Below are 13,387 nucleotides of genomic sequence, written 5' to 3' on the forward strand. Positions count from 1 at the left end.
GGCTGATTGATGTGGTTGCACAGGCAGACGGCGGCTCCGGCAGAATCAGTGGAGTCAGGAGCAGGGCTCCCCTCACAGGCGCTGCCAGGCCTTGGACCTCAGTTTCTCCATCTGGGAAATGGGGAGAGGGAGAGCAAGCCGGTTCTCTTCCTCCTCCTCTAGTCTTCCCTTCTCTTCCTCTCTCTCCGCCTTCTTCTTCGTCGGTATTAGGATCAGCGTTATTATACTATCATTACTACTACTATTAATAGTATCATTACTATTTTTTAAGAGAGATTTTTATTTATTTTTAGAGAGAGGGAAAAGGAGGGAGAAAGAGAGGGAGAGAAACATCGATGTGTAGTTGCCTCTTGCATGCGCCCTACTGGAGACCTGGCTTGCAACTTAGGCATGTGCCCTGACTGGAATCGAACTGGAGACCCTTTGGTTCATAGGCCGGCACTCAATCCACCAAGCCACACCAGCCAGGGCTCACTACTACTTTTATTTGGCTGGATTTTAAATGTGCCGCTGGCCTGGAAACCCCTGGATTCTAATTGAGGTAGACTCCGGTGTTGGGGTACTTGGTCCATGACCTGCCAGGCCTGGAGGTGGGGATGGGAAGTAGAGGATTCCTACCCTTAAGAGAAGAGGCTCAATGTCCTCTCTCCTACAGGACATTCTTATCAGGTGTCAGAAGTTACTACAAGGGATGAGGACGGAAGCCTAGAGAATTCTGAAATAAATTCTGGAATTTTTGGCAGTTTCATATGTGATGTTGATAGTGGACATGAGCTCTGTGATAAAGACACTGATCCGGCTGGTTTGGAATCTGGGAAATAGAACCCTTCACCAACAAAAGACAGAAACAAGCCAGAACCTCCGATGTAAAAAACGCACCAAGAATCTTGACAGGGATTTCTGTCTCTTGTTTACTAGGTATCAGAACTAGGCCGGGCCTATATAGCAGGTGCTCATTAAATAGTGTTACATGAAGAAATGACGTCATTTCTTCTTCCCAAATCTCTGCAAGTGACACCCAGCCCAGAGGCTCAGGCGCTGCCTAAGGCTCGAAATTCCTGGAGCGCCCCGCCCCGCTGTCCACGGTGCTGAACCATTCGTCTCTCCACCCCGCAAGCTGTTCACCGCGTTGAACGCGCCCTCCCTGCGCTGTCCACGGTTCTGAACACGCCGTCCTGTGTACTTCCAAAGAACTTGGCACCTCTCTTGCAACCTGTGTACTCCTGAGCCCTCCACAGCCCTGAAAACTCAATGAGTGCTCAGGAAACGTCTTACACCCACGGACCCCCTTCAAGAAAGCTTTTAGGTCCCATTAATAAAAACAGCATCATTGATTTTTTTTCTGTCTTTGGCTCACACTTATTAAACCTTTCCACAGAACAAGCATTGTGCTGATGGCTCTGTGCCCTTCACTTCATTGGACAGTTCCAGGAATCCTAGGCAATAGGAGCTATTAGTGTGCCCACTCTACAGATGGGCACATTGGGGAATGAAGAGGGTATGGGACTTTCCAGGAAGTGGTGGATTTAGGGATTCGAACCCAGACATGATGGACTCAGAATATCCTGGTTAGCATCTCACAGAGGAAGCCATTGTATGTGGGAGAAGAGTGAGGTGCAGGTTATGGGAGCAGCTAAGATTACAGCCCCAAAGATGAATCAGAGCCAATCCTGAACGGCATCTTCTGAGGATGGTAACAGCAAAGACACAGATGCACACCCCTCCTGGCTGGGTGGTATCAGAAATGGGGCAGTCAGGGGCAGAAGGATTTGTGAAGGATTTTTGGGAGAGCAGCAGGAGTATAGCCATGATAAATGGGGAGATCATGACATGTCTTTTTACTGAGTGAATGAAGAAAGAAGGCAGTCCCAAGACAGATTTTCACCTCATGGAAGGGACTTGGTTGTCTCACAGGTGTTGAATGCTGAGAGGAGGCTCAACCTTTAACCTCAACTCCCAGTAGGCTGTGGAGTCAGGAAGCTGCAACTCTGACTCTGTGGCACTAGGCAAGTCATTGGCCCTCCCTGAGCCTCAGTTTTCCTCATCTGTAAAATGGCTGTTGTGAGGATTAAATAGGGCAATGAGCATAAAAGTCCTCAATATTGCTTTTAGAATGCTAGATAATGGTGCTTTTGATTGCTTTATTATTAGTTGTAAGGCAAATGCATCCTTAAACACATTTGCTAACTTTACACAAAATTAATTCATGAAATATTTATGGAGCCTTAAAAACATTGAATGGCCTTGCAAATGCCAGGAGGCACATGGGAAGGTCTAGAACTGAATCCACTCCAGTGGATTCAGTTTTGCCCGTGTTGCTTCTCTCTTTTCTTAGCTCCCCACTCATCTTCTGAGACCAGCCAAATGATGGTGGGGATGTCAGGGCGGGCTTTCCAGACAAAAAAAGCACTGGATGACCCCCTTCCAGGTTCCCTCAGCCCTTTCTTCTCATTCCCACTCTGAATGCAGTAACATGAGGCCAGGAGTAGGGCTGGGTGCCAGGAACAGTGTCTGGCACATAGTAGGCACTGAATTCATGCTTGCTGAGTAAATGCATGAATGACTGCATGAAGGAACCAGATGAAGTTCTTGGTAGTAGCAGCCTCAGAACTCTGCTAAGACCTAGCAAATGAATTAGAGGCAGGGGTGGGACTCCACATAAATAATGAAATGAGAGGGGGCAGAGACAAGACCTATATAGGGTAGCCTCCCATGTGTTGGTGTGAGGTAAGCTTGCATTTATGTGTGTTTGCTTATGTATTTGCTTGTGTTACCGGGGCAGGCAAGTGTGTATACATAGCTGTGTATGTGCATTTTGGAGGGACATTGCTATATCCCAATGCAGGTGAGGGTCTACACATATGTGCTGGGGAGTAGGGTATGACTGCATATGGAACTGCATGTGGATGAGCTTAGGTACCTGTGGACTTGCAGGTGATGTGTCAGTTAGAAACATACATTGGTGTGTGTGTGTGAGATGCAGTTTTATGGCATTTCATTTACTTGCATGGGTGTACACACTTGTGTGAAGCTATGTACATAAGCATGTGTCTGTATGCATCATCATTCACCTGTTCAAAGGGGCTGCTTTGAGTGTCCAGGCAAGTGTTTTCATGTGTGCACACATGGCTTGGCATGTGCTTATGAGTATATATATATATATGTTTCTTCTAGATTTGGGAACCTAGAATGTATATATGAGCATACACTTGCATGTTAGGCCATAAGCAGATGTTTATGAGACATAGATATTGTGAACATACTTCAAACTCATGTGGATATATGTGTATACACATGCACACACATATCACAGGGACCATGTCTGTGGCAGCAGACTGTGTCCAGGATATTTGCATGTGTGTGTTCACATGTGAGCACACTTGTCCATGTGTGTAGTCACAGGAATGTCATTTTCATGGAGCCTTGGTGGATCTTGAGCATTTCTGTCCACACAGGGCAAGTCTGGCTAGAAGATGCCGGCTCATGTGCGTGCAGGTGCGGGTACCTGTGGCAAGGCCCCTGGTTGGGTGGCCAGGAGTTCCCTCAACCCCAAGGATAAGCTCAGATCCATGGAAACCCCTCTCAGCCCAGCTCCACTGCTGCCCTGCCTCTTCTTCTCTGTTATTCTTCCCGTCCTCCATCCTGGCTTCACTGGGCCACCCCCACCCCTCCTAGCATTTCCCCCTCTCCCCACTTCTCCCAGTTTCCCCCTCAGCCTCTCCCAGCATCATACTGCCCCCACCTTACTTACACCTTAGGGTTTTACCTGCCCCACCTCACCCCCAGCCTTGCCCCTCCCAAGTGACCACCCCTCCACCCTACTGGTGACAGAATCACCCAACACAGTTCTTCCCCCAGGTACCCGTTTCAGGAAGCCTCACCCTTCTTACTGCACCCCCTTCACACCACCCCCACATCCCAGCCTCCTGTCTGCATCAGAGTGAAGGGTGAGATTCTCCCCCTCCTCCCCAACGAGGCAAACCTTCCAGAAGAACTGAACTCCGAGGATGTGAGGCAGGGTGAGGTGGGGGTGGGAAGAGCAGAAAGTCAGTCAGAGCACCCACATAGGTCCCCTCCTCCAGTGCCAGCCTCCCAACCTCCGCACTCCCCACTCCACCTCCTCACAAGTGTGGGGCAACTTGGAAGAGGAGAGAGGCCAGTGGGGAACTGAGATCTTCACCTCCCCCTCCCCTTGGGCCTAGTCCGTGGAAGTTACTTGGCCGGGGCGCGGCGCGGGGGAGCCTTCCACCTCTCCACTCCCCTAACTCCATATGCCAAGAGTTGGATGAGTAGAATTTTGATCTTGTGGGCCCTCTGCCACCAACAGCCCCACCCGAAGAGAACGAGCTCAGAGAAAGGAGGCCCCTGTCCCTTTAAGAACCCGCGTCCACGCCCGCCCAGTCCCGCGCGATCTGCACCCGGAAAGCTGTGGAAAGCCTCGCGGAGGGGGGCCGGAGGGCGGGGCTAGGTTTGTGAATGGAGCGGCCGAGGGGGAGGGGTGGGAGGGAGAGGCGCGGCGGGGACGGTTCTGCGCTCCCGCGCCCGCCCACTCGGGTCCAGGCGGAGGCCGCGGTTCCGAGCGCTCTCTCCCGAAGGCACACAGAGACACACGCACACACACGCGCACCACCGCTGCCCAAGGCCTCTGGAAACCTGACGTCTCCGACTTGGCTGACACTCCTCTTCCCCCACCCCAGCCTTCTTGAAGGGATTAGGGGTGCGGGAGGCGGACCCCAGTCTTTAAAACCCAAGGTTGAGACCTATAATCCTGGTACCCCTGTTCGCCACCGCCCCTGCCGCCCAAGGTTTCCCAAAGCCTGACTTCGCAGCAGGAGTGCCCGGGACGCCGGGGTCCTAGCGGGCGGGCTTCTCCCCCACCCCAGCCTCCTAAGGTGAGAAAGGCCATGCCCCTCCCGCGTCTCTCCCCCTCCTCCACCCCAATGCGGAGCACAGGCCTGGGCGTGGGCCTCGGTACAGATGGCGTTCGGGCTCCAAAATAGCTCCACCCTTTTCTCCCTCCCTCGCTTAGGCACGAAGTGGGTGAGGTGAGGAGGGGCCGGGAGGAGTGCAGGGGGCACTGCACCTCCAAGAGGTCGGCTCCCTGCAGAGAAGGCTGAATGCACGTTTTGAAGGGCTGGCTGGGGAGGCGAGCCGGGGTGCCTCCCGCCGATTCCCGCAGCCTCCAACTCCGGAAGCCTAAGAGTTAACTGAAAAAGCGCCTTTTAAGACCCCCATCACAGACTCTCAGGACGTGGGGAGGGGGCTCCCCAGCCCCTTTCACAGTCATCCTCCACGTCCAGGGCCAGGGTGTCACTAGCTCGCTGCTATCCTAATGGCCGAGCCCCCGCCCCCAAATTTCACACGGTCCGGGCTGGAAGACCCCTCCCGTGCACGCCTCTTCGAATTCCGAACTCAGTCTGCATCCATGAGCACTCGCTGCCCAGACCACAGTGCAGGACTCCCGCCAAGTACCCTGCAGGATTCCTTCGAACTCTGCGGCTCGGCCCCTTCCACATGGACCCCCTAATAACCTGGTCTACACAGATGCCCCAATTTAGACCGTTTCCGGATCTCTGCTGTTGTCCACACGGACCCCCGCGTGCAGCCCTGTCCACACACCCGAGCCGCTGCCGCCAGGACCCCTCTGAGAGCCCAGCTACGCCTACACGGATCAGGCGCCCTGTCGCGTCTACGAGGACTGCCCCTTCAAAAGTCCAGCCGCGTGCGCTCTACTCAACCGCCCCCCTTCCCAGGAGCCCGGCCGCATCCACACGGACCCCGAAGCCCGTCGGGTCCACACCGGCCCCCGCCCCGCAGCCTCCTACCTCCAACGCAAAGTAGAGACATGTCTCCGGGGTCGCCGGAGGACCGGCACCGTCAGGTCGGGCTCAGAGGCCACCGGGCTGGTGCATGGCCAGGGCTGCCGCCGGAGCTCAGCTCACGCCGGGGCCCGGCCTCCGCCGCCGGCCATCTTGGTTCAGCACCGGGGGCGCGGACAGCTCCTGACGTGGTGCTGACGTAAGCAGCCGGGCGGAGCCCGGGGGACGCCTGATGCTGCGGGAGCGCCACCAGCTCGGGCGTCGGGGGCTCGGGCGGGGAGGGCTTTAAAGGGCCTGAGCCGGGTTGGGGCTTCCTCACCAGGGTGACTGAGGGCGCTCTACGCTACTCAGCCTGTGGATCTTTGCACACGCTCAGACTGGATCCCATCCTTCGCTCCTTTGTGGAATTGGAAAACTCCTATTCATCCATCAGTGCCCAGTGCGAACATAACCCCCCACCGGGAAATCTTCCCTGATTCCCCTACACGGAGCCTTTACTTTCTGGACGCCCCCAGACTCCAGCTCCTCCACTGGTTGGGCCCTGGCACAGTTCTGCTCACCACCCCTCCCCACATATAATTGGTCAGTTCCACGTGGACCAGTACCCTGGAAACCTGTTTGCTATGTATCTCCAATGCCTAAAACAGTGCCAGAGGTGGTGGGTGTAATAGATACACTTTTTACTGCCATATTGCTTCGAATAAGTACACCCTTGGTTATTTATATATTCTGTAGTTGGTGGACATTAAGATTGTTTCCACTGCCCTGGCCAGGTGGCTTAGTTGGTTGGCGCGTCCAACGTACACCAAAAGGTTGTGGTTTTGATTCCCAGTCAGGGCACATACCTAGGTTGTGGGTTTGATCCCCTATCGGGCACCAATCAATGAGAGGCAACCAATCAATGTTTCTCTCTTCTCTCTCTCTTCCTCTCTCTGTGAAATCAATAAACATATCCTATGGTGAGGATTATTTTTAAAGATTGTTTCCACTAAGGGATTACTACAGACTAAGATTTTATGACCATTCTTAGAAATATAGGCTGGTGAACATGGGTAACTTTGGATGGTTATAGGACACCCACATGCTCAGCTTCACCAGATGACATCAAATTGCTTTCCCATGTTGCTCCAGCAGTTCATATTGACCCAACACTGTATAAGCATTTGGTTGCTCTACATCCTTGCTAACACTTTGAATTGTACAAGTGTTTGAATTGTGCTGAAGTGGAGGGGGCGAACTCCAGTTTTGGTTTTGATTTACTTCCTGATTATTCATGAGGGGGAACTTCTAATGTGATTATTGGTTTTTTCTTTGGGTAAAATCCCTGTTCAATTCTTTTATCCATTTTTTAAATTTGACTCTTTTCCTATTGATTTTTTAGTTCTTTGTCCATATTAGATAAAAATCCCTTGTTGATTTCATGTGTGTGTTGTAAAAATATCTCCAATTATGTGGCTTGTTTTCTTTCTATTTACAGTGTCATTTGTGAACAGAAGCTCTTAATTTTTTAAATAACCATTTTATTGTGGAAAATTTTTATCTTTAATTGTTTTAAGATTTTATTTATTTTTTAGAGAGAGGGGAAGGGAGGGAGAAAGAGAGGTGAGAGAAACACTGATGTGTGAGAGAGACATCTGTTAGTTGCCTCTTGAGCACCCCCAGCCAGGGACCTGGCCTGCAACCCAGACATGTGCCCTGACTGGCAATCAAACCTGGGACCTTTGGGTTCACGGGCTGGTGCTCAACCCACTGAGTCCACACCAGCCAGGGCTACTGTGGAAAATTTTTAGATATACAGAAAAGTTAAAGAATTACAGAATAAAGGGATAGAGCATTCCTGTAAGCCCTTCACCCAGCTTCCCCTAATGTTTACATCATACATGGGGTTGTAGGGCACATATCTCAAAATGAAAACATTAGCATAGGCACTTATTATTAACCAGATAGCAGACTTTATATTTCACCAGGGTTTCATCTTTCTAGTCCAGGATCCAATCCAGATCCCACACTGCATTTTTTCATTTTATTTCCTTGTCCCCACCCTCTGTGATTTTCTTAGTCTTTACTTATTTTTCATCATTTTGACACTTTTGAAGAGTACTGGTCAGGTATTTTGTAGAAAGCCTCTTGACTTAACTTTATCTGATATTTTCTTTGTTGTTTTAAGATTTTATTTATTTTTAGAGAGGGAAAGGGAGGGATAAAGAGAGGGAGAGTCTTTTGAAACTCTCAATCAATGTGTGGTTGCCTCACTGGAGACCTAGCCCTCAATCCAGGCATGTGCCCTGACTGGGAATCGAACCGGCGACCCTTTGATTTGCAGGCTGGCATTCAACCACTTAGCCATACCAGCCAGGGTAGATATTTTCTTATTATTAGATTGGTGGGGTCTGCCCTGCCTGGTCTCAGGAAGCTGTAAGCCCCTGCAACTTAGGCTGAGTGAGAGACCTCTGGACCAGGAGCCACTAAGGAGACAAAACTTATTTTTCTGGCATGAATGTTGCCTGTTCTGTGCTGTCCCCCTATGCTTGATCAGTTAGCCAATGATGGGTAAGATTTCCCAAGGTCGGAATCGCCTAAGATGGGCATGGTCATGTGGAGGCCTCAGGGAAGGACTTGGGGGGCTGTGGAAATGAAGGGGTGATTGACATCAACCTTTGCCCCCTCAGCTTTGTCAAAGCCTGAGTCCTTGTTCTTAGTTGTGAGAAATCCAAGACTCCTGGCTGCCTTTGTCTCCTCTGCCTGACTCAGGCCTGTGGAAATAACAGGAGCAGTGCAGTCCAGACAAGAGTCGGTGGACCCCTGGGGTAATCAGGCCTGGGATGTAGAGTATGCAAGATCCTGTGAGATCTGCTTGTTGGAGGATGCTCTTGAATTAGAATATGAAGGCACGAGCAGGAAACGAAACTAGCCTTTTAGGTCCTGTAGTCTTTTAAAGTGATAAAACCCCAAAATCTCAGCCCAGAATCCCAGCGGGAGTTCTGCCAGCACCTTGGAAAACTACCTACTTGTTTTATCTTCCCTGCCAGACTGTAATCCACAAACTGTATCTGTATTCTTAATAAAAGCCTGCTCGGGTGGGAAAACGGGGTGCTCTCCACTAGAGAGCGTGGCTGTTTCGTACCTATTTCTCCACAGGACTCAGTTGTCCGTGTGTATGTTTTTCTCGTGTTTTGACGAGCATCTGCAGCGATGGATACTGCTGGCCGGTATCCACATCAGACCGAGGTTATGGGGTTTAGGGGTAAGACCACAGAAGTGGGGTAACCTTCATGTCACATCATACCAGAGGTCCCTGATGCCAGGTGACATCACAGGTGATGTTAATTTTGGTGGCCTAGGTGAGGTGCTGCTTGCCAGGTTTACCCACTGTAAGTTAGTGTTCTTGCCCTTGCTCTGCTGTTTTGTAAGCAAATAGCTAAACCCAGCCTGTCCTCAAGGGGAAGGAATTGTGCTTCACCTCCTGGAATAGGAGTTTCTATGAAGCTCTTAATTTTAAATTTCTTTTCTTTATATTGCTGTAAAATACACATAGTCAAATTTATTTTAACCATTTTTAATATTTGTTTGTTCATTTGTTTTTTAGAGAGAAGGAAAGGGAGGGAGAAAGGGAGGGAGAGAAACATTGATCGGTTACCTCTCGCACACATCTCAGACAGGGGACTGAGCCCACCACGCCCAGGCTTGTGCCATGACTGGGAATCAAACCAGCAAAATTTAGCTTTGTGGGATGATACTCAAGCAACTGAGCCACACTGGCCAGGACCTACTTTAACCAATTTAAAGTGTACAGTTCAGTGGCATTTAGTACATTTACAACATTGTGCAACTATAACTTCAATGCAATACTAAAACATTTCCAACCCCTCCCCACAAGGAAACCCCTATTCCCAGGAACAGTCACTCCTCTCCCCTCCTCCCCCAGGCCCTGGCCACTGCTAATCTGCTTTCTGTCTCTGGATTTAATATTAAATTCTTCAATTTGATCAGTCTTTTCCTTTGCAGTATGCACATTGTGTTTTGTGTAAGGACTTTTTGCTTTTCCTGGGTTCATAAAAATATTTTCACAGCATTTTCTACATTTTTAGAGTTCTGTTATTTACAGTCAAATCTTGACCTCTCTTGGAACAGATTTGAGAGTGTGGAGTGAGATAAAGTCCAATTGCACGTTTTTTTCATATCGACAATCCATTGTCCTAATAAGGAAACTGTCACGAAGCAAGTTTTTATACATGTATAATTCACAATGGGCACAGACCAACTGAAATGTGTGCAGGGCTGCAGGATGTCTACCCCATCTGTGGGTCTGTCCTGGCTCTCTCTTCTGACCCAGGCCATCTCTCCCTGTTCAGAAGCTTTATGCAATCCTTGCTATCTGATAATCATGCTAGTCACCCCATTTATCCTCTTTTGGGAGTGCATGGGTTGTTCCGCTTTTATTGTTTGTTGGGTTCCATGGAGAAACTTGGTCGAACCTGGTGGAATTGCACTGAATTTTTAACCAAATAGGGAAAATTATAATCTCTTGTGATATTGAATCTTCCAAAGCACAAATTCAATGAATCCTTCCATATATTTTTCAGTAAAGCTTACAACTTTCTCATAAAACTGGGGCACACCTTTGTTTTTTATTTCTAAATCTTATTTCTAAATGCTTTGTGTATTTTGTGTTATGGATATGTGGCTTTTTTTTTAGATTACATTTTTTTTTATCTGTTAGTTGCAGGAATGTGGAGTACAACTGGCTCCAGCACCTAACAAGATTTCTCATTTTTCCAATCCAATCCAGTAATTGTATCTGCAGATCCATTGATGTCATCCATTGTATCCAATGGATGTCATCTGCAAATAAAAGCTCATTCATTTTTTCTTCTCCAGTCTTTGAACCTCTCATTGCTTTTTCCTGTCTTACTGCACTGGCCAGGGCCACCAATATGATCTCAGATGCCATGACAATAGGCATCCTTGCTTTGTTCCCCATCTTGAAAAGAACATTTTAATATTTACTATTACATATGGTATCTGCTGTAGGTTTTTAATAGAAGATTAAGTTAAGGAGATCCACTTCTATTTCCAGTTTGCTAAGATTTTTTCCTTTTATTGCACATGAGTGCTGAATTTTAGCAAATGCATGTCCTGCATCATTGGGACACCTGGATAACTTCATCTTTAATCTATTAAGGTGAATTATATCTCAATATGTTTAACACATGGGTCTCCACTGTTCACTCTCTCATCTCTCTGCTTCTGCCAAAGCCCCTGATAAACTGATCACTCAGATCCAATCAATTTTAAAGAACCAGTGCCCCATTTTGCTCCCACCAACAGGTCTCCTTATTCCAAAACTATTTATTTGAGCTATCTCATCTCTCCATTGATTATGCCATGCTGTCTGAGTCTTTCTTTCGCCTTCCCTTCTCTGTGGCTCCTTCCTTCCCCTGCTTTCCTCACTATGTATCTATATCCATGTCTTTTGCAAACTCAGAAATCTTCTCTCTTGGCTTCTGATGTCTTGCCCTCTCTCCACCATCTTATAAGACCCACAGAGAAAGTCACTGAAAGATAAGTGATGGGAAAGGGTGCACAGTTGATGAAAAGTAAAACACACATACACGTGGTTAAAAATACCCTCCCCCCCAAATGTGCACATACTCCTCCTGGGTGTCTGAGCTCCTGGCCATCCCCAGGGACCTCACTCTTATCAAAATTTGCCCACCTCTTGTGCCAGGAGCTGCTACGGACACATCTGGGCTTCAGATGAGAAGGTTCCCTCTCCACAGCGTCTGCTCAGCTTTGTAATAGAGAATGAAAAGAACTTGTTCTCAAAGCCTCAACCCAAGAACACCCTGCTTGGTCTTCAATATGTTCTTAATCTTTACTGTGTACATCTGGTGTTTCTGGCACTGTGCGAGGCTCCACAGAAGGGACAGATATGAATCAGATGTCAATCAATTTGTTCAGCAAGCATTTGTTGGAGCCAGAGTGTAGACAGAGCACAAAGGGCCACCTGGCTTCCAGGGCCAAAATGAAGACATCACACCCTGGGGTCTGCCCTCCACGTTTGTTCACCCCCAACTCTAGTTACTGTTATTACACAGCAAGTGACAGTGAGTGCAGGGAACATAGAATTCAGAGCCCTCAGGACTGCCTTATGCTCACCTTTTCTTCTGGCAATTCTATTGTCACTGGCCTTGCCCTGGTTGCTGGGCAGAGTAGGGGGCAGGAAATACTGAAGAAGAGGAAATGGAACATGAGGTTCTCATGACTGGAGAGGGGAAGAGTACTCATGTGGTTCCTACAGGCCTATTGTGTGCTTGGCAATGTGTTGAGTGCCTGACATATGCTATCTCCCTTAAGCCCAATCTCTAAGGTCAGGGCTGGGACAAAGGAAAGAAGAAGGGCTGGGAGGTGGGGCAGGAGGCTCTGATTGCGGTATTGGGAAAGGATTCCTGTAAGAAGGAAGCTGGAGAGTGAAGAGGTTCAATAAATAAGGTGAAACTTGGAAGAAGGGCCTTCCTGGCAGAGGGCATGATGAGCACAATGTCTGGGCAGGACCTCCTGATGTGTCTACTTGTGACAAAGAGAAATCAATGAAGACATTCTTGGTTTATTGCCCATAAAATGGGAATAAAAAAGCAGTTGTTTCCTAGAGAACTAATGGTATGAGGGCAGTTCTGACCCCTTGCAAATTTCAGGACCTGACCTGCAGGGCTGGATTAGCCCAGGAAGGGCTGATAATAAAAGAGAGCAATTATGCCCTGGCTGGTGTGGCTCAGTGGGTTGAGCACCAGCCTACAAACCAAAAGGTCGCCGGTTCCATTCCAGGTCAGAGCACATGGCTGGGTTGTGGGCTAGGTCCCCAGTTGGGAGCATGCAAGAAGCAACCCATTGATGTTTCTCTCCCTCTCTTTCTCCCTCCCTCCCCCTCTCTAAAAGTAAATAAATAAAATCTTTGTTTAAAAAGAGAGAGAGCGCACAATTAAATTGGCCAAGAGAATGAGATGGGGTGGGATATATAGGGAAGGAAGAGACGAGATTGGTCTAGGATGATAGGAGACGGGGCTCTGGGCTTGGAGGTGAGGTCTAAGCCCAAAGTCCCCAGAGTGACCAGCAGGGACAGCACTGGGCCAAGGGGTGATCCCAGGGCTGGGGACAGCCTGGAGCCAGGGACCTGCTGGAAGCAAGTTAACTTTTTTTACAAATGCCTGCAGTGTGCCAGGTCCTGGGCAGAACTCTACAAATATTCACTTGTTTAATTCCCATAATCAATTTTATACAGGGTGAGGTAAAAGTAGGTTTACAGTTGTATCCACTTTTGAATTTGATAATTAATAAATAAATAAAATATAAGAATAAACTGTGACTTGCAAAACACAGACTTTATTCTTGTATTTTTATTTATTAATTATTATATTGGAAATTGGTTACAACTGTAAACCTACATTTGCCCCACCCCATAAATAGGGAAACTGAGAACAAAAATGCTAAGTTAGCACTCTAGGTCACACAACAGGAAAATGTCAGAGCTGGGATTCAGACCCAGCAGCCCAGGTGGTCCCTTAACCCTT

At 48.5% G+C, this 13,387-nt stretch overlaps 1 protein-coding gene across 10 annotated transcripts in view; it reads right to left on the minus strand.

Moving 5' to 3' along the window:
• Positions 1-5,975, minus strand: part of UNC13A (unc-13 homolog A) — a 57,802-nt gene extending 51,827 nt beyond the window's left edge. For all 10 annotated transcript variants that reach the window (XM_045853093.1, XM_045853096.1, XM_045853091.1 and 7 more), the window contains exon 1: positions 5,826-5,975. In XM_045853093.1, the coding sequence (XP_045709049.1) occupies positions 5,826-5,847 (22 nt within the window). In that variant the 5' untranslated portion in view covers positions 5,848-5,975. The remainder of the gene's footprint in view (positions 1-5,825) is intronic.
• Positions 5,976-13,387: the final 7,412 nt, after the last annotated feature.

Source organism: Phyllostomus hastatus, unplaced genomic scaffold (genome assembly GCF_019186645.2).
Source record: "Phyllostomus hastatus isolate PE091 unplaced genomic scaffold, TTU_PhHast_1.1 phas_contig_98, whole genome shotgun sequence".
In the NCBI taxonomy this organism is placed as follows: domain Eukaryota; kingdom Metazoa; phylum Chordata; class Mammalia; order Chiroptera; family Phyllostomidae; genus Phyllostomus; species Phyllostomus hastatus.